The following is a 19,676-nucleotide window of genomic DNA, read 5'->3' on the forward strand; positions in this document are numbered from 1 at the left end:
TATAATATTTGGGCAATTGTTCTGTTGTGAATCAATATTCATAACTCCATCAGGAAACATTATACGTAAGTACCTAAACATTTAACTATTCGGTACATAATAAATGCAGAACACAATATTCAATAATTCTGTCTAGAACAGAAGTTATTTTAAAATATAATATCGGTACTCATGTCACGTAGTCAATATATTACCACAAGCTGATGGCTGCTCGCGTGGATTGAGAAAAACATAGCAACTTTCATGCATAGCATGGTTTAACCACATAGTAAAAAAATTGTGCTTTTGTACTAAAATGGAGCATAGTTCTTATGCTCCTAAGTCCTAAGCAAGCTGTTGAACCGATCACAGTTTTACAAGCATACTTTTGCAATTTTTTTTTGTTGTAGGCAGTATATAATTCCGTGTACGTATTAGGAAATTACATACTCACCTATATAAGCTTGTAGTGGTGAAAACGATTTGAAAGTTTCCTATGTTACTGTTTTCATATAAGAGAAAGTATTTTACTCAATGTTTCAATCTTCGATACTTACAATATAATAAAAGGTATCGCAAAAGTTGCCGAGAGTTTGTGCTTAAATTAAATAATAAACAGCCAAGTTTTGCATGGAAGTTTTAGATTAGGAATCAATACAGAACTACGCACAACTATGTTTCTCTTCATAAATAGATAAGACTAGTAGACAATGTTAATCTTCTATTTTGAAGTAGATTAGATTAAGTTAGGTTAGCTAACCATCTTTTTTGCTATAACAATGTTAACCTTCTTTTTTGAAGTAGGTTAAAAGAATATCAAACGTGCCATAGGACACTGCTATAATTTTCATACGTTATCTGTTTTGATAACATTACGGGAGATCGCAGACGACAGGCGCGCCATGCCGACTGTATGGGCGCCGCAGACTTGATCGCACAAAAAGTCTGTCGTCTGCGATCTCTCTAAGATTAACCAGTGAATTGTTCCTGTTTGTTCCACGCGAAAACAAAACTTCAACCGCAAAAGTCCAGTTTTAAAGGCAGCTGGTGCATTTAGTTCGTTTTGGGATATTCAAGTTTATTCGGCGTTAATTGGTTTGTTTTAAAGCAATTTACATAGTTTAAATTGATTGTAGAGATAAAACAAAGGTACTATATCATCAACCTGTTAGATATTTTCAGTCGAAGACAACGTCATAGGGTAAATATGACCGTAGACTACCCCATAGGATAAAGTTTTTTCCATAGAACGTAATGTTCAAAATTAAACAAAAATTCAATATTTAGTATGTAACGAAATAATGCCTTACAAAAAACTGTCCACAAGTTTAATTCTATAATAAATAATGTGGATCTAATAAAAGCCTTACATATCACTCACCATAAGTATAAAGTGGAGGCACGTGGTATTTGACCGCGGCGGTGCAGGCGATGGCTCCAGTGCCTCCGCCCAGCTGCAGCCCGTGCGACAGCACTTGGACGATGGTGCTCACCACCGTTATAGTCCAGCCCCATCCACCTTCGGGATAGTACCGCCTGGCCAGCGTCAGGGCCGCCCTAGCGCGGATGGCCGCGGCGGTCTCCGCGCCAACAGTAGCACCGGCACTAGCACACCTAGCAAGGCGGTAATGATTTATCTAGATACAAACTCACAAGGTACTCAAACCAATAAAAAAAAAGAAAAGAAGTAAAGATACATACAGCCGAACGTATTACCTCCTCCTTTTTGGAAGTCGGTCAAAAATAGACGGAAATTTACCAGTAATAAAAGGATTTCATTCATGTGAGTCAAATTAGTTTGAAACTTTAGTAGCGTAGTTTGATGCATATGTGTGCTTGCGCGCGAAATAAAGTGGCGCGAACTTCATGCTACGCCAGGTCTACGTGTAAACAGTTTTGTAGCACAATTTTTAACTAAAAATGTAACTGTGAGTTTTTAAGGCTACTTTGACTAATTGTTATCTCTAATCTCTTGTTTTTCGAATAATGTCTGTTTGGTAGAATCGAATTTGCTTAGTATCTACTTGACCGATTTTCATTAATTTTGGCATAGATAAACAATGAAATACGTTTTAAACTTTACTTGAGTATTTTCGTTTCAGAAAATTGAATGTAAGCTAAGTAAACATCGACGCTATCACAAATGGTTTGTCAGTATTTTCCTTAGCTTTTACCCCGTCCGTTTCAGTGCTTAATCAACTTACATTTAAAAGCCATTTTCCACTTTATCCATTATGAAAGACAGTGAAATTTCTATGTAGTATTACTTTTGCAACTTTGGATATTATCTAAAGTAGGTTTATTGTATAACATTATTTGACACACTTAGTTTCATTAATGAAGCTGAAAAAGTTTAACTAAGTTTGGACACTAAGTTCACTATGATTAACAATATTTATCAAGGCGAGCGAAGCGAGCCTTAGTACATCCCACCTTAATACATTTTGTGGTACACTTTACGTAAAAACTATCACGCCTATTGATTTGTGCTTTAACATAGTAATTTTTATTTATATTATGTAGATGTGTGCTATCATCAGTCAGTCAATGGTGTGACAAGTGACGACGCGAGCCCTCTCAAAGCTCATTTAGCTAGTTATTATTAGTTTTTTCAGTGCTTGTGTTCTAGATAAATCATTACGCTTGTGATAGAATAACTAAAGGTATTTCCTGATCAAGAAAGTCTCGAAATTCAGCGTTACGAAAACGACAATGGAGAAAAAACTGTAATAATAATGATTCGCAAGTAGCGATAAAGAAACATTATGAAGACTTTCTTGCTTAGAAAATACTCAGTTATTGACCGCGATCAAACTAACCGTCTAAACTGTGTCACTTCACGAGGCACTTCGTAACCGACACTCTTGGACCGCGCTCGCTCAGAGAACTTCTGTTTGGTCGGCGAGCTCGCCACTACACCACAAGTACACAATATCTCATCCGCTCTAGTCTTCGTCACACAATCTTTTCTACGACACTTCAAGTGACAGTCGCACTCCGGAGTCCTCCAGGAGAGCAGTCTCTCCAACAACGTCCGTCGCTTGACCGAGTTTGTCTTCTTACTTTTCTTGACATTCTTGCCCGACGGTACGGCATCGTCGTCCGAGCCGACCACGACACGATTGTCGTAGCTGATCCTCTTCGATCTCTTTTTCGTTGCGTTATTAGATTCCGCTCTATCAGTCTCATTTTCGTTTTTCGGGATTCCGTTCTTTATGTTATTTACGTCGGTGTGGAGCGATTCCCATGTGGCGACTACTTTTTCTCGAACGTATCCGTTGGAATTGGCGTCTGTGATGGAATTGGGGATGTTGTTGAGGGGCTGCGTCGCCTCGGGGCTCGGCAGGGGAGTTTCCCGGAGTCTAGTCGGAAGACTGTCGCAGCGGCGGAGAGTCATTTTTGGAGAAAACTCGTCTTGTCGATAGCATTTTTATCGGAGCGTAACTCTCACATTTCACATTCAAGGTACCTGAAACAAAAACATGTATTGATTATGCACGAATTGTCACAACGTAATAAGAAGCCTAGGGCCGGCCATAGACGGACCGTATCTAGCTGTCGAAACCGACTGCAAAATGTGGTCGCCGCACGGCGATCTGCAGTTTTTATACTAAATTCATATCCGCAATACACGGACCGCTCGAGCAGTTCTTGAGCGGTCGGTACAAATTTCAACGCGGCCCGACTGCAACTTGCGGCCTTCCGTCTATGGTCAGTTTAACATTCACCCTATTCCAGCAATGCGAAAAAGCCCTTAATAAATAAAAAGATAGATAAAAATAAGCTAATATTCGTCTTGAATTTTAAAGTCTTTACAAATGAAACGAAGTCTAAATACATCGATCGGTGAGCAAAACAATAAGGCGCGGCTTACATTGAAAACACCCAGAGAAACTTTGAGAAGTTGCTAATTTAGTTACAATAGAATCGTACAAGAAATGTTTTGAACTTGTGACGAGCGAAGACGTAAGCTGAAATAATATTTAATAGGTCGAGGGTTTAAAGGCTTTAGAATAGTCTTATAGAGTGCACACGTCGCTGTACAGGGTGTAACAAAACTAAGTGATAATACTTTAGGATTTCTACGTATCCCTTATATGGACGCTGTTAAGCATTCGTGTACTAACCCACAAAAAATACGTATTGAATGCTTTACATCATTTAAACAAGACTGCATTCAAAATTCAACACATTTTTGTGGGTTAGTACACAAAATATTTTTAACAGCGACCATAATATAGAGTTCACTGTGATAGTAGCAGCGCTGTGAGAGTAAATTTTCTTTGCGATTTGTATGGGCAAGCGCCCCAGCTACACGAATTGGCCCATACAATTGTAAAAAGATTTTTTTAGAGCGCAGCTCCTTTGACATTGAACTCAGTACAGCCTGTACTACCTTAAAGAATCATCACTAAGGGCCAACCCACACCACACCACGTACGACGACCACAACCACACCACGTGGTCGGGCGTATATTTCGTATTGTAAATGAACAGCGGGGCTAAAATGGTCGCTTTGAAGAATCATGATATGAATCATGACATGAATCATTTTTCTAAAATCGCAAAATGCAACTCTGCTGCAAAAATACAGAAATGAATTGCATTCATTTCTGTATTTTTGTACTGATTTGACATTTGTCAGTTTGACAGTTTTGACGATTCTTTTGCTGAATTGATTGAGAGGAATTGCTAAATGTGACCATTTTAGCCCCGCTGGACTATTCACACGTACCACATTTTGCAGACGTTGTCGACCACTTTGTGATACCGACCACATCGCAACCACAAGCGAACTAGTGGCCGACCACATCGCAACCACAACGTTGCGTCGATGCAATGACAGAGCGCGCACACTTCCCCCCGTCCGTTTCATTGCCTTTCGTACGTATGCTTGACGGCATTTTGTCGTTGCTACGGTGTGGTCGTGGTACGTGTGGGTTGGCCCTTAGTTTTCTCTACACCTTGTATAAAATATAATAATGTTATCTTTATTAATATTGAAGCCCCGTAACCCGTTCTATATTCTTGAAAGTTCAAGTTCTTTACAATCGCGTAATCGTTTCAAGAGGATTTACTAGCGGGTTTATTTGGAAAGTTCCAAATAAACCCGCTAGTAAATCCTCTTGAAACGATTACGCGATTGTAAAGAGGTATCAAAAAGTCCTTATGCTTTTATTACTTGTTCTTATTAAAATCTCTTCGCTTACTACCTTATAATCCGACCGCAAATTAGCAGAAAATTTTGCACCCAATTTATTTTTACGGGGTAATTTTGGTTGGATTCATTTAGAATCGTTATGCTGACAATTATTTTATTGCATTATTTTATTTTATCGCTTAACCAGCCTTATTAATCTTGATTCTGTTTCTTATTTTTGAATAATTTCGCAACGGTCACATTTTACTTCTAAAATCTGTGGTCACATTGCATTGGGTTTGACATAATGCATTTAATACAGTGTTTGAGGTTACTCAAACAAGTAGAATAACATTGTAAGTACATATATCATTAAATGCAAAATCAATTAGTTTCAATGGTATTTCGTATTTTTAAGCAATTTATTAGACCAAATATACGACAATAAGATCAATAAACGTTTGGTCTACTTTATATTTTCAGCGTCACTGTCTTAGTTGGCACAAAAGTATTAAATTACAATTTTGTGGGAGTCGTAAAAACGATATTAGGCACTTGTCATCGATGTGGACAGAAGTTTAGTTGCCGAAGAATTGACAGCCTTTTAGTATCATAAGCTATGAAAAAAAAGATAAGTTTAAAGCTTGCCATAATATAATATCCAAATACCGCCTCCATGGTCCAACCTCTTAAAACGTCGCTGATGGCTCCCGACTTATAGGTCTTGGGTTCCATTCGCGCGATGTAAAAATGTTGTTCTCAGTCAGGAAAGGTAGACGTATTCACGTCACAATGTAAATTGACCCTTAGGTAAAATAAAAAGCGGCTGATGTGAAAACCCCTGTCCTAATTCCTGACGTAATGTAAGGGTGAATAGGTAAATGTACCCTTCAAGTACACTTAGCGTAAGTGTTAAAGTAACCTTGTACTAAATAAACATCCATAAACTTCACTCAAGTCACTTTATAGCCAAGAAAAGTAGGGCCCAGTTAAAAAAAAAAACTTAAAATATTTTTATGTAAATAGAAAGCTTTACAACTTTTAGTTAATGTAATTCGTAGAACTTTTAGTAACTCATTTTGACCCATATTATATTCTTCCGACGAAGATACTTATGTATAATAATAATAATTACTATTAACATAGATTCCAAAGCAAATAACAATAATTACTATTATTAATTACGTAAGAAGAACTAAGGTACAAAATTTTTCATGGGAAACATCTATTTCTAGTAGGATGGGTTGCTACATGCTAGAATATGTTGTTAACTTTTCAACCTTTATGTAGACATCCTTTCGCGGAACATAAAGGAATGTGTCACCTATGCTCTTGAATGTCCGTATAAAAATATGTGGCGTGGAAATGGTTGACCCGTATAAAAATAAAGGAATGTTTTTATAAATTGCATATTTTTTATTCTGTTTTACGCGTACATTTTATATTGGGACTATGCCGTGTAAGATAATATTTTATAAAAAACTTCCGGAAAACCCTTAGCCAAGGAAAAAAAATGCTTATTAAAGTGTGTGGTGGGATTAAAATCGGACAATATTTGGGCAATATGTATTTAAATGTAATTTGCCCATAAAAAGTTACTCTTTCAGTACTGCTACTGCTAGTCAACTCCATACATACCCTAAAATGTTGTCACTCTGTTTTGTTATACCCTGTATATCATGCTCTCGGTAGGTATACACTGACGGAAAACATTTCTAGTGCTATAAAAGGAAACGTTTCTTAGCACGTTGACTATCAATCATAAGTAACAAGCATCAATCACACCCTCAGTGGAATAGAAAACAAAAATGTTAATGAAATCGGTGCTAATTCGTCTGGACGAGGGCCTTTACTCAAGTTGCATTCGATAAATGTAGCAGTGAAGTAGACTATCGTAACATCAAAAATACAACTTTATAGGAGGAGCGTTTGAAGTTGCGAACCACGGCTTAATTTTTTAACCGATCGATTGTAATAATATAATTTGGCATAAGCAACAACAATAGTGTTAGGTATTACGTTATGCAATAAAATGCTATATTTTATGCATGCAGGTTTAGCTGAAATTGTTGTTGCGATATTATATTTTGGAAAATCTATAACGAAAATCATTGCAACTAACACTCACCATAGTTTACGTTGAAAATTTCCATTGGTAAATTAGTGTAACTTTTACTTACTATAAAATACGGGAGACTTCTTTGACGTTTTTTATGGTATGTATTTTAATTGTATAATAATAAAGTGTTTGTTTTACGTTCATTAAATAATATGTAATTAGGGTCACCCATTTTATTAATTAAACTGTACTTAAATAAAAAAATAAATGTTTTCACCATAGAAGCAGCACCAGGATAGTCAGTAAACGAAAAGTATTGTTCGACATTTGACAACGTTTCTGTCGGTAATCTGATATTATGACGTGTGCAACTTGTCGGATTTTGATTGGATGATTTACTGTACCGTGTGCTAGTATAGCGCGCGCGCCCTCTGCTCCGACGTTTGTGTAATATTCCCCATTGCCATTTTTATTCCATCCTCGCCGGTAAAAATATCGAATGTATCTTGACTAAAGAGCCAGGGCTATTTGTTATTCCGATATAGCGGTGCTTTTGTTTTGCGACACACAAATTAATCTTTACAAATCTCTCCACTTTATCGCACGGTCCACAATTTAAAACTATTGACTGAGATAGTTGAGTTAGATGTTAATAAGAGTTACAACGATATTTGAGGAGTGTATTTTCAAAATGGTTTATTTTAGTCATTAATGTTTTTTCATCAATAGAGAAAAATCTGGTCTTGTCTGGTCTTGTCTGGTCTTGTCTGGTGTAGATGTCTTGAATAATTAGTAGACTTATATCTTTAACTGTTCCCCTACTAAATCGTGTATGTATTTTCAGAAAGCAAACATTCAGGCTCAACTCACACTGGGCCAGAGTTTAAGCGCTCTATTCACCTCTATAATTGTGCTATTATTTAAGAGTCTACTATAAAAATATACTTGTGCGCGTCGACGTGCGTATTCGCTCCTTTCAATGATTCCATACTGTCACCAGAAATGTGTAAAAACAGAACGATAGAGATGCTATGGCGAAAAAAATATCCACAGCCGAATATATAACCTCCTCGTTTTTTGAAAATCGGTTAAAAATATGACGCGTCGCTACTTCGCGCAGTGTGAGTTGAGCCTTAATTTAAAACCTTATACATAAATAAAATACGACGTGGAAATTCGTTCATAAAAGTGTAATGATACTTCTTTACAGCTGGCGACACTTTGGCAAATGTAATTTATTCACTCGTACCATAAGGTCATTTCAGCTCGTAATACTTTAATGTAAGGGATTTATGCTAAAAGATAGTTTCCTTTATAAATATAATCAAGACCGGAAGTTCCTCAGAACATTCGTTTACTTTTCCAGCTATCTCTTTAGTTCATATTGCATATTATATTTACTTATATTCCTTTTAATATTTTGTGCTTTAGCTTGGATTTTTTTATGTGTAATATTAACAGTTTAAAGTGAGAGCTTTTTAACATTGCTTTGCAGTTTTAGAAGAGAAAAAAAGTAGTAAAATTATGCTTTCCTTTAAAAATTCGTTTTTATGGGTTTTGCACGTTTTGCAATATAAAAATAAAAATGGGACGGGTAACCATGTTTACTACCATGATTGTACTGAAAAGTTAGAAGTAATTACGACAATCATTGGCAATCACAATTCACAGGCGAACATGTTTGTGGTAACTTGTCCATCGTCGGCATTAAAATTAAACTCCTCTCTAAGGCCGTAAGCAAGTCAAATACTGAACCTTATTAATTCTGCCACAGCCCACAGCTATGACGTAAAAACAACATTAGCTAATAAATATTATGTTGAAGTGAGCATTATCTAGCTTCCTCGATTCGTAGCCAAGGACATACAGGCCAATTTGTGTCGGCTCTTGACTCTATTAGGCTCATAAATTACACACAATAAATTTTTCCCGAGAACATGACATTTTATTGTGGGAGGATTGGAAACGGGAGCCATCGACTATAATTCAATTGTACGTCATTATATTTTGTTTTTCTGCTAAAACGTTAAAAACAAGCACGGAGAGAAAAAACAACAAGTAAATGTTACCATGATGCAAAGGTCGGAGCGGAGGGCGTTTTTAGGACATACAGTAAATAATGCTACCAAAATCCGACATGTTGTACATGTACCATAATATCAGAAAATTGACAGAAACGTCGTTATCAAAATATGTCGAAAAAAAAACTATAGCCTGCCTAGCATGAGATATCTCACTCTCGAGATAATTAAAAACTATTCGGCTCATAATGTCTAAATCTCGACAAAACTCTATAAAAATGTGTTATTTCGATGATAGATCTACGCGAGAAAAAATGTTTGTCATGCTAGGGTCAATAGAGATGAAGAGACAAACCATCAAACATCGAGAAAACATGTAGAGTGAGATAATATCTCGTTGGCGTATGCTAGGCAGGGTGGTCTACAAGAATCTGATGGCAAATTTTGACTGCAGATTTTCAAAAAATATCCTTGATCATTGGATAGATTTTTATATTTGCATGTTTCACACACAGAATAAGCCGCTCTTAGGAAAAAAAGGGATCAAAATTCAAAATGTTTTATTCCAATTACCCCGGCATTGCTATATAGAGTCAATTTAATTTTTCACTTTTTGCCATCAGATTCTGGTAGACCTATACAATATTTTGTTTACTGTCTGTGGTGGTGCTGCCGTCTAGCGTAAAAACATTGCAGAAATATTAAATCTTATTTAATTTTAATCACGAAACGAGAATGTAATGTCATAAAAATAGGATGTTGAAAACGAAACCTATGTCAAGCCTGCGGGCAGAAAAAGATTTGGACACGCTCCTAATGTGATTTTGATCCCAATTTAACAACTAAGTATAACGCAAAAGATTTTTAAAAATAACATCATTATTATCTCTATAGAAGGCTTGTTAAAAGCTTTTTTTATTAGAATTTTATAATTTATGAATAAGCCATTTACAAACCTTTTAACATAATAATATTATAATTATTTTTTTAAAGACTGAGACTAGCTTTCTTAGCTGGCTTTGCCTGGCGAAATGTTTTTTCTGATATATAAACTTTGATCAGCTATTTAAGCTCGCCCTTAAAATTCGCCTCTTTAGGAATTTTGAAAAATTTACACGTGTTCCAAATTTAAAGTTTGCTCAAAAGCCTGTTAAACTTTCAGATGTTTTTTTTGCCTTTTATTTAACACTACCGAGACCGAGTTTTGCTCGGTATATGTATGACAGCACTATTTTCTTTAAATTACATTAAAACATTAAAATATAGACTACGCTGAGTTCAGCCTAGTATGACTCTACAGCTTTTTGGCTCGTGATCTCTAAAGGCCTAATTTGGTGTGAAAACGCTGTACCGTGGTGAACAGGGTATAAACAAGATAAGGGACTCGGCGGGATTACTGCTGAATGTCGGTTTAATTACGAGACAGATAATGTACGACAGGACATGTTACGAGGTAAATTTCATTTTAAAGCTTCCCTTGTTTTTGTGTCTGTTTTTTTCTAAGTTTTCTACTTTACGTGTTTTGTTTTCAGTATTAAAGTAATTGGTAATATGACGGTGATTCATTGGTAATGCTTTTTCTTTTACGCCAAATCTTTTTTAAATAAAACTTTACAGGACAGAAGCTTAATAATTAAGTGTTAATCAGCTAATAAACAGTAAATAGGTACTCGTAGTTTAAGGGTCAATTCGTATCTAACGTAACAAAACGACGCCAGGCGCGATTTGGCGATGCATAAAAGCTTTGCATTAGATTAATTGTAATCATAGACTTTCTGTGCTACATTATGTGTACATTGTATACATCAAAGATCTAATTCGGGGAGACAATTGATTAATGATCGTTTGTAATCTTCGTCAAGGGGACTGCGACGTGAATTCTTTGTTCCCGATTCCCGATTCGGTACTAGATACGTACGTCTATCAAACGAAGCCTCACTTTGAACATTATTTCTTAATTATTTGATACAATATTATGTTCTCTACAACATTTTGTACATATTTACTTGCCTGAAAATTATTTTTAATCGAAAATGGTTTCACTACCATCATAATTATTTGAATCGTAGTAACCCCACAGCCTATAAAACTGTATGGACTGAAGCTTGAAGGTTTCATGACATAATGTTTTATCTGCCTCCAATCCACTGGACCACGGCAAAGCGTTGCTTTTCATTAATTTTCCTGTAATTTATTCTGCCAAATATACATAAATAATAGGCTTTTCATAAATAAAATAAACAGGTATTATGGAAAACCTTGCGAAGATTCCATTTGGCGTGCCTTGCAAGTTTCCTACCCCAATAATCCTTAGCCTGATCCTACCCAAATTCTAATATTTATAGTCTCTGGAGCGATCCCGTTTTATTTAAGTATTTCGTGATCTGATCTATGAAATGCCTATGATATTTCATATGACACGTTCGAGCTGAGCCTTTACGATAATGCTATTTCACGTCTTATCATATAATACAAGTAAAAGTTTGTGAGAATGTTGCTGCTACTTGTCGTAAAAACTAAAAACAAGTGGACAGTAGTCTTGGGAGCTGTGGTTACAGAATATTATTATATGTACTATGTATCATCGAGGAAATTGATTCAATACAATACAATAACTTTATTGCATAAAAATACAAAATAATAAAATCATTTTACATAAGACAACATATTATTCTAGAATCTAGATGATGCACAAAAGGCAAATTACTAACAAGCAATCTCTTCTAGTCTGAGTTAGTGATTCCTAGGTAGTTGACCGACCAACGTCATTTGGTCGGATCATGTCAATTATTCAATGTTAATAATAATTGTGATTGTGGCTGGGTTTGACGTAACGCGACCAAACGTATAGGTCCCCCATCTGCCTACGAATCAACTTCTCTGATAGTTCATAAGCTCTGGACAGGTAGGCTGCTTTTTATCCTGAGAAAGTACAGCATTCCCGGAAGATACCGTAACAGGTACAACGTACATTTTTATTCTTCCTTAGCTTTGCAATTATCTAAGTAAATTAGTTCAGTTATTCACACTTTTGATTAAATGTTATTTTGTTTAAAAATATCATAATATTAATACGTGAACGAAAAATTTTGTAACCCTTTTTACGAAAAATGGGGAAACGTAGGTGCATGAAATTTTTGCACAGTTATAGTTTATATGATGAAGGAGTGCATCGAAGTAATATTATTTTGAAATTATGCTTTTATCATACATTTTTTTAACAAATAAAACATTACACATACTACAGTACACACACATGAGAAATGACAGATTTTTGAGTGACAAGCCTATACATACGAATTATACTTTTTTATTTATGGTTGAAGTCTGTTGACAAGTTGACAAATTGAAAATGGATCATAGTTTTTTTTTTTGAGTCTAAGATACTATTAGAAAATGCTTACACGGCCAGTCTGAAATCAGCTAAGTCCCAGAGACAAGAGTTGAAAAAAATAAAAATAAAGTCAATATTTTTTACCAACCTTAGGGTGATACTGTAGGTATGTCTATTTATCAATACATACTAAATTGGGGTAAGAAACTGAAACCTATGAGAGTAATAGCCATCTTGAAGATGTACAATAGAGTATTGTACTGTTACATCAGTTAAGACAATAGTAGATCGGAGGTGAGATTAGAATCAATTAATCTACTGTGCTATGTGCAGGGTAGGCAGGGTCCGGTTAACTAAACATACGACCCAAATTAAAATCAGGCTAGTACACATTATAACGACCTCTGTGGCTCAGTTGGTGGGCTGTTGGTAGCTCAAGCCGGGGATTCGAATCCCGCCGAGGGAACAAAAAGTTTTAAAAGTTCCTGGGTCATGGATGTGTATTGAATATGTGTACTTATCATATAATAAAAATCTTTAAAATATAACATGTATAGTATAAAAGTATCACATATATTATGTATTTCCGTTACGTTGTCTGGTACGGGCCGAAACACAAGTCCTTCAGGTAGGTACTTAGCACGGGGCCAGACTGACGTAGTGTGACGCGTCCATAGATATATTATAACGTTTTTGTTAAAGCCGAATCCTAGGGAATTCGGTCAACACGAATCCTTTGTCGCTTCTTTACAGAATCAACGACAAAAAATGTATGGAATTGACATAAGCGTTCGAGAACACGAAGACGACATTCGACTCATGTTCAATTCCAAACATTATAATCGGCGATTCTATAAAGAAGCTATTAAGAAAATGTGTTAGCGCTTTAATTAGAAATGACGTTTTTTATCGCTTCTTTATAGAATCGACGATCAAAATGGGCTCAAGTATTGACAATAAAAGAGCAGATTAGTTTTACATGTTCAGGATGGAGATACTTTCCCGGAAGAGACCCGGCGTTACGAACGATTTCCGGGGAGTGTGCCAAAATCTTTTCGTTGTCTCTTCGTTATAGAATCGCCGATGAAAATGTATGGAATTGACATAAGCGTTCATTAGTATGACGTTGACGTTCGACTCGTCTTATGTCAATTCCATACATTTTGACCGGCGATTCTATAACGAAGCGAAAACGAAAAAGTTTCGGCTAAATGGCCTGCGGGGCTAAAATGGTCGCTTTGGAGAATCATATAATCTATACATATAAATAAAATTGGAGTGTCTGTTTGTAATATTAAAATAACCGTTTTTTACTACTTGCATATGAATATTTAGACGGTACTTACACCAAAATAACAATTTGTAGAATTTTTGTCTGTCTGTATGTCTGTCTGTTTGTTCCGGTTAATCTCCGAAATGGCTGGACCGATTTTGACGGGACTTTTATTGGCAGATAGCTGATGTAATAAGGAGTAACTTAGGCTACTTTTTAACCGACTTCCAAAAAGGAGGAGGACATATTTTTACTTTTTTTTCACCTTTGCATTTTACATTTTGCTGACGCGGACGAAGTCGCGGGTAACAGCTAGTTAATCATAATATTATTAATTTTTAAGCTCCACTTTGCGTGCAATTCATATAGTGATTCGCTTAGATCAATGATTGGTCCCGCGAGCGGCGCTCACGCGCGGAGACCAATCATTAATCGAAGCGAATCACTTTTAAACTCCACTTTGCGTGAAATTCATATAGTGATTCGCTTACATCAATGATTGGTCTCTCGCGCGACGACCAATCATTATTCGAAGCGAATCACTATATTATGAATTGCACGCAAAGTGGAGTTTCAAAATGAATCATATTATGATTCAATCAATATAATATGATTCTCCAAAGCGACCATTTTAGCCCCGCAGTAATTTTTTTTTATGAACTAAGGGGGCAAACGAGCAAACGGGTCACCTGATGGAAAGCAACTTCCGTCGCCCATGGACACTCGCAGCATCAGAAGAGCTGCAGGTGCGTTGCCGGCCTTTTAAGAGGGAATAGGGTAATAGAGGAAGGTAGGGATGGAAAGGGAACGGAATAAGGGAAAGTAGGGAAGGGAATAGGGTAGGGGATTGGGCCTCCGGTAAACTCACTCACTCGGCGAAACACAGCGCAAGCGCTGTTTCACGCCGGTTTTCTGTGAGGACGTGGTATTTCTCCGGTCGAGCCGGCCCATTCGTGCCGAAGCATGGCTCTCCCACGTCAAAAAAAAATGTATACGAATTCCCAAACTATTAGGAAATATGAAAGTAAAAAAATGTGAATTATAAGCAGAGATCGGAATTGGGTGTGTGAAAATACCTAAAGTTTGCAGCGGGACATAATATGGAGCTGTTACAACCACTTAAGTTAAACCGGTTTTGGATTTTACCGGTTCAGTTTTGTATTTTTTTTTAACATGTTCCTTACCTTTGAAACACCGATTACACACACCGAAAAAAAGATTAAAACCACATTAGCATTTTGTAGACATGTAAAATTCTGTGTTTGGCCGACAAAGAAAAATTGAGACTAAAAAATTAATTTAGAACTGTATAAGCAGCTTGTAAATGTTTATAGTTCGGTGTTTCAAAGGTAAGGAACTTGTTAAAAAAAAATACAAAACTGAACCGGTAAAATCCAAAACCGGTTTAACTTAAGTGGTTGTAACAGCTCCATAATATGTCCCGCTGCAAACTTTAGGTATTTTCACACACCCAATTCCGATCTCTGATTATAAGTTATGAATAGTATTAAGTTGCTTTATTTATTACATCTAAAAAATTTTGTTTGTTTACAAATTACATATTTAAAAAATTTCAAGCAAAACTGCGGACTGCCAATATTATATTGAGGTCGCGAACCTTTTACGTTGTTTTGTGCGACGGCACCTTATATCAGAGTATTACTTTATAGTGCGAGTTTTATTCGATCATACGCATCGAGCGCGTAAACGCGAATTTATATGGGATCAAAGCAGTATCCACGTTAGCCAGTAGATGGCGCTGCTTTGATCCCATATAAATTCGCGTTTACGCGCTCGATGCGTATGATCGAATAAAACTCGCACTAACCCCTCAGCTGTTTCAGCTGTTCCATTCAGTAATCCTCGGAAGCACAATCCCAAACGAATGCTATTTTTAAACATTTTTTTGTGAATAGTGTTGACGAATGTAACAATTTTGTTTCATAGAACGCGCTTTGTTTTTTTTTTCTATTCTTTTTGGATTAAGTATTACGTTTTCATTCGTAAATATCCCTTGGTGTTACAATTTTACTGGAAAAACGTTTAATGATCGGTAGTAGCCTGCCGAACCTCGGGGGTAACCACAAGTAACCCAAATTCGCAGAGAGCAGAAATGAATAAAACAAAAAACTACTTTGCTAAATAAATCTAAATTTACAACAATATAAAGAAAATAAAAAACTTTTTCAATAAAATCTAAACTCCCATAGGAGGTTACGCCTAGACGAAGTTACTTTTCTTTTCTATCGCCTCTAAAAATTAAGAATGTTTTGTTATTTTGGATCCAAAGCTGATAACTGATAAAATTGCTGAGTCAAACAAAACTGAAAAGCCTGCTTTTGATAGAGCATGGAGTCTTCACAACGTTAATTAATTTATTTCGACAATGTATGTAACAATTAATTAACTAAGATGTTTCAGTAATTCACTGTATTTGCTGAAAACAAATCAAATCTAACTTGTTTGCGAGAACAATGGAACAAGTATAAAACAATTCAATTAAAAATTCTTCCAACGGAGACGAAGTTTGATGGGAGTTAGGATGAAATTTTCGCAGTTTCGTCATCAGACGTCCATATATCGGTGTGTCACGTCGCGCGTCGGTCAACATTCTACCGACTGGCCGTGGGGCCATAAAACACGCGAGAGCGACAGCAAGAGCAATAAAATACGCAGATTTGCAATTTGCAAGCGAAAGCTAATATTTTAAAGTATCGGTGCTTAGGAACAAATAAAACTATATTTTGATTTCAAACGAGGAAGTTATCCTTCGTGTCATTGATGTAAAGAGACAAAACACCCTATAAGTTACAAGTCTAATGTGCATTTTGCACATTAGACTTGTAACTTGTAGGTAATTTTGCGCGTTGGGCGCAAGCGCCCCACACTTGTTTACAAATGCGTTTACAATTTACAAATTTATTCGCGAAAACATGTGAAAAATAGCATGTGTACGGCCTGAACAAAATATAATATGTAATTTAAACGCCTGATATCTGAATACACCTTTAGTTCTAGTTCAGACAAAGCAGAAATGGCGCGTTTCTCGTGTTAAAACCTATACATATCCATTTAAGTGTGAACTTAGTAATATTATAACGCCTTTGTAAAAAGCTGCGAGTGGTTAAAACGCTCAGGTCTAGACTAAGCCACGCGGTTCGCGCTGTGTTTGAACTTTGTCAAGCGCTCAATGCGCTGAACGCGATAGAGCGCTTTCGTGGCGTTTCGTCGACTAGTAGGTATGCGACTATGCGCACGTTTTTGAATACGTCGACAAGACGTATGATAGCGACGCGATCCAGAGCGGACAAACAAGCTTTAATAAAGCTCTCATAAAGGAATGCATAGATAAATGAAAACGAGAAATGTCTTTATTAAATAGTTCTACGATTTAATTAAAATAATATTAATATTATAATTCTCGTTTTTATAATTCTAATTTGAATTGAATGTTTTAGGTTAGGTTATTAATACTTTCAGTATGAATAACAATAACCTAAAACTTTCAATTTTATCAGAAAACAAAACATATGTGATATAAATAGCAATACAGTATTTTGAATGAACATAAAATAATATAATATTAATATAGTATTTAAAATGAAAGAACTCTTTATAAAAATAGAACTAAGTTTGTGCAACTAATATTATTCCTATTCGATAACATTATTATAATACAGGCCTAGTAGACAGTTAAGAGGAGTCCACACCGCCCTTTTTTCCATACAAACGTTGTCCCCTGTTTCCTCCCTGGACAATGCTAGTAGAGTTATAATTTTTTTCCTGAATATCTACGGCCACTAATACGATGTCCCTATGTTTTCTTTTTTTTCATAATTTAATTATTAAATAAGATATGAACGTTCTAAAACCCAAAAAAATGGCCAGATTTTTCGCTGTGTTCAAACGTCCAGAAAACAGATTTGGCTAGATTATACAAAAAAAGCAAAACATAGGAACACAGCTCAAGCCTTTTTTTAATCTTTAATGAAAAAAGTACTTAAATCGGTTAAGTTTTGGAGAAGGAATCAGGGGACAACGAATCGTTGATTTTCTGGATTTTCTGCAGTTGTCTCTATCGCGTTCTGCGGTATAGGCTTGAGGTAAGGGAGACAGCTATAGATATTACACGTGCTTTTTTTTCATTTTTCTGGCCCCTGGTGTATCCTCTTAATATTAAGTTCCATAAGCCGAAGCGAAGTAATAAGGCCGTGTCGGATTATAATGTGAAGATTAACAATAGAGACAATTCCAATGTAGTTTTTCCTCGTTTTCTTGAGATATCAGACATGATATTTCATATTGCGTTAGGGGAATATGTACCTACGGCAAAAGATAATATATTAGTAGTAGGTGTGACATGTTTTTCTAGTATTAAACCATGCACCAAAAAATTTACCACCAAAATAATAGGATTATTGTATAATAATTGGCTTTCTTTGGATCAAAACTGAATAGTTTATGATTATTTTTCCTTTGATCATTCCGTTGTTGAAAAGTGAAAACTTAGCAGAGCTGCAAGTACTTAAATATTTTTATTTCTTCCAAAATACGAAATGCATTATTGAAATAGATATTATATAAAGAAATGCGTTTCTAAATGGAATTTTACTAATAATTATTACTGACTTCGATGTAACAACATTTTTCTTGGGTACTGTGTAAAAACACGCAGACATTGTATAAACAATGTGCTGATTGTTTATTGATCAGGGAAACGTTTGGAGAATATCTAATTGTAGAGCTAAAGCACCAAAAGTTATAGCTGAATGAAAAGTATTTTGTATTTAAAATATAATATTTCTTATTAGAAATTTTGCAATATTTTTTCTATATCTAGAAATCGACACATGGTCGATACTTAGCAAACTGTGATAACCATGAAGGAGTAATAGACAAACAAATTCAATTTATATATTTTGTTTCGAATATACTTTTAGAAAATTTTAAAAGGGTGAAATAATATTTAAAAATTACTAGATTGCAAGGAATAAGCGAAGAATTTTCCTAGTCATACGATTCGATATACATGATGATATTGCGAGCTGAACTTTGAATATAACTTACCATGTATATTGTTTGGAAAATTTTATATTGTGTTACAAAGTTGGGTTAAAATTCAGACAGCTCTGACGGGCCCATGTCTCCTGTCCCTACTTTCTCCTCTGAATATAACTTCGTTGGATTACGTTGCGATGTTGACATCTTTGTTGACGTGATGTAACAGAATTAAATTTTGTAAATTCTATAGATTTTTAGTATCTGTAACTCAGTTAAAAGTGAGGAACTAAATATTCTGAAAACTATTTGGAAACGACGATAATAGATGCTTTTTTTTCCGAGTTCGTACTAGATGTTGCCCTAGCTTAAGTCATTAAGTCAAGTTAAGAAAGTCAAGTAATTTTAAGTGGCAAAATAATGCAGCAAAGTCCAGTGGCCCAGTCAAAGATACGGCTAAGACTAGGTTTATGCTTACAGCATAAAGAGTAGTTTATGCTGCAAGCATAGGACAAATAAATAACACTATATTTTTTTATAAAATTAGGGGGAAAACGGGCAAACGGGTCATCTGATGGAAAACAACTACCGTCGTCGCCCATGGACTTCGCAACATCAGAAGAGACGTTGCAGGCGCATTGGCGGCTTTTTTAAAAGAGAATACCTACGCTCTTTTCTTGAAGGTTTGCAGTATTGCAGGTCCAGTAACGCACGGTGGAAGACTGTCACTTGAAGACTATTTCGAATATTCCATTCCATGTTCTTTAACGGGAAAAGGGCAAGAGAAATAAGAAGTCGACTTTGACATTATTAATTAAGACCCTCATTTCAACAGCTCCACAAACATAATAAATTAGTTCCATAGGGAATTG

General features: G+C 35.7%; 1 protein-coding gene across 1 annotated transcript in view; it reads right to left on the minus strand.

Annotated features, from left to right (window-relative positions):
* The window catches only part of LOC121733616 (monocarboxylate transporter 10-like), a 153,220-nt gene that overhangs the window by 118,294 nt on the left and 15,250 nt on the right, over positions 1-19,676 (minus strand). Inside the window, exons 2-3 of the mRNA XM_042123916.1 lie at positions 2,799-3,448; positions 1,361-1,593 (exon numbers count right to left, since the gene is read on the minus strand). Coding sequence (XP_041979850.1) covers positions 1,361-1,593; positions 2,799-3,376 — 811 coding nt within the window. The 5' untranslated portion in view covers positions 3,377-3,448. The remainder of the gene's footprint in view (positions 1-1,360; positions 1,594-2,798; positions 3,449-19,676) is intronic.

The sequence above is a fragment of the Aricia agestis genome, chromosome 14 (assembly GCF_905147365.1).
Source record: "Aricia agestis chromosome 14, ilAriAges1.1, whole genome shotgun sequence".
Taxonomy (NCBI): Eukaryota; Metazoa; Arthropoda; class Insecta; order Lepidoptera; family Lycaenidae; genus Aricia; species Aricia agestis.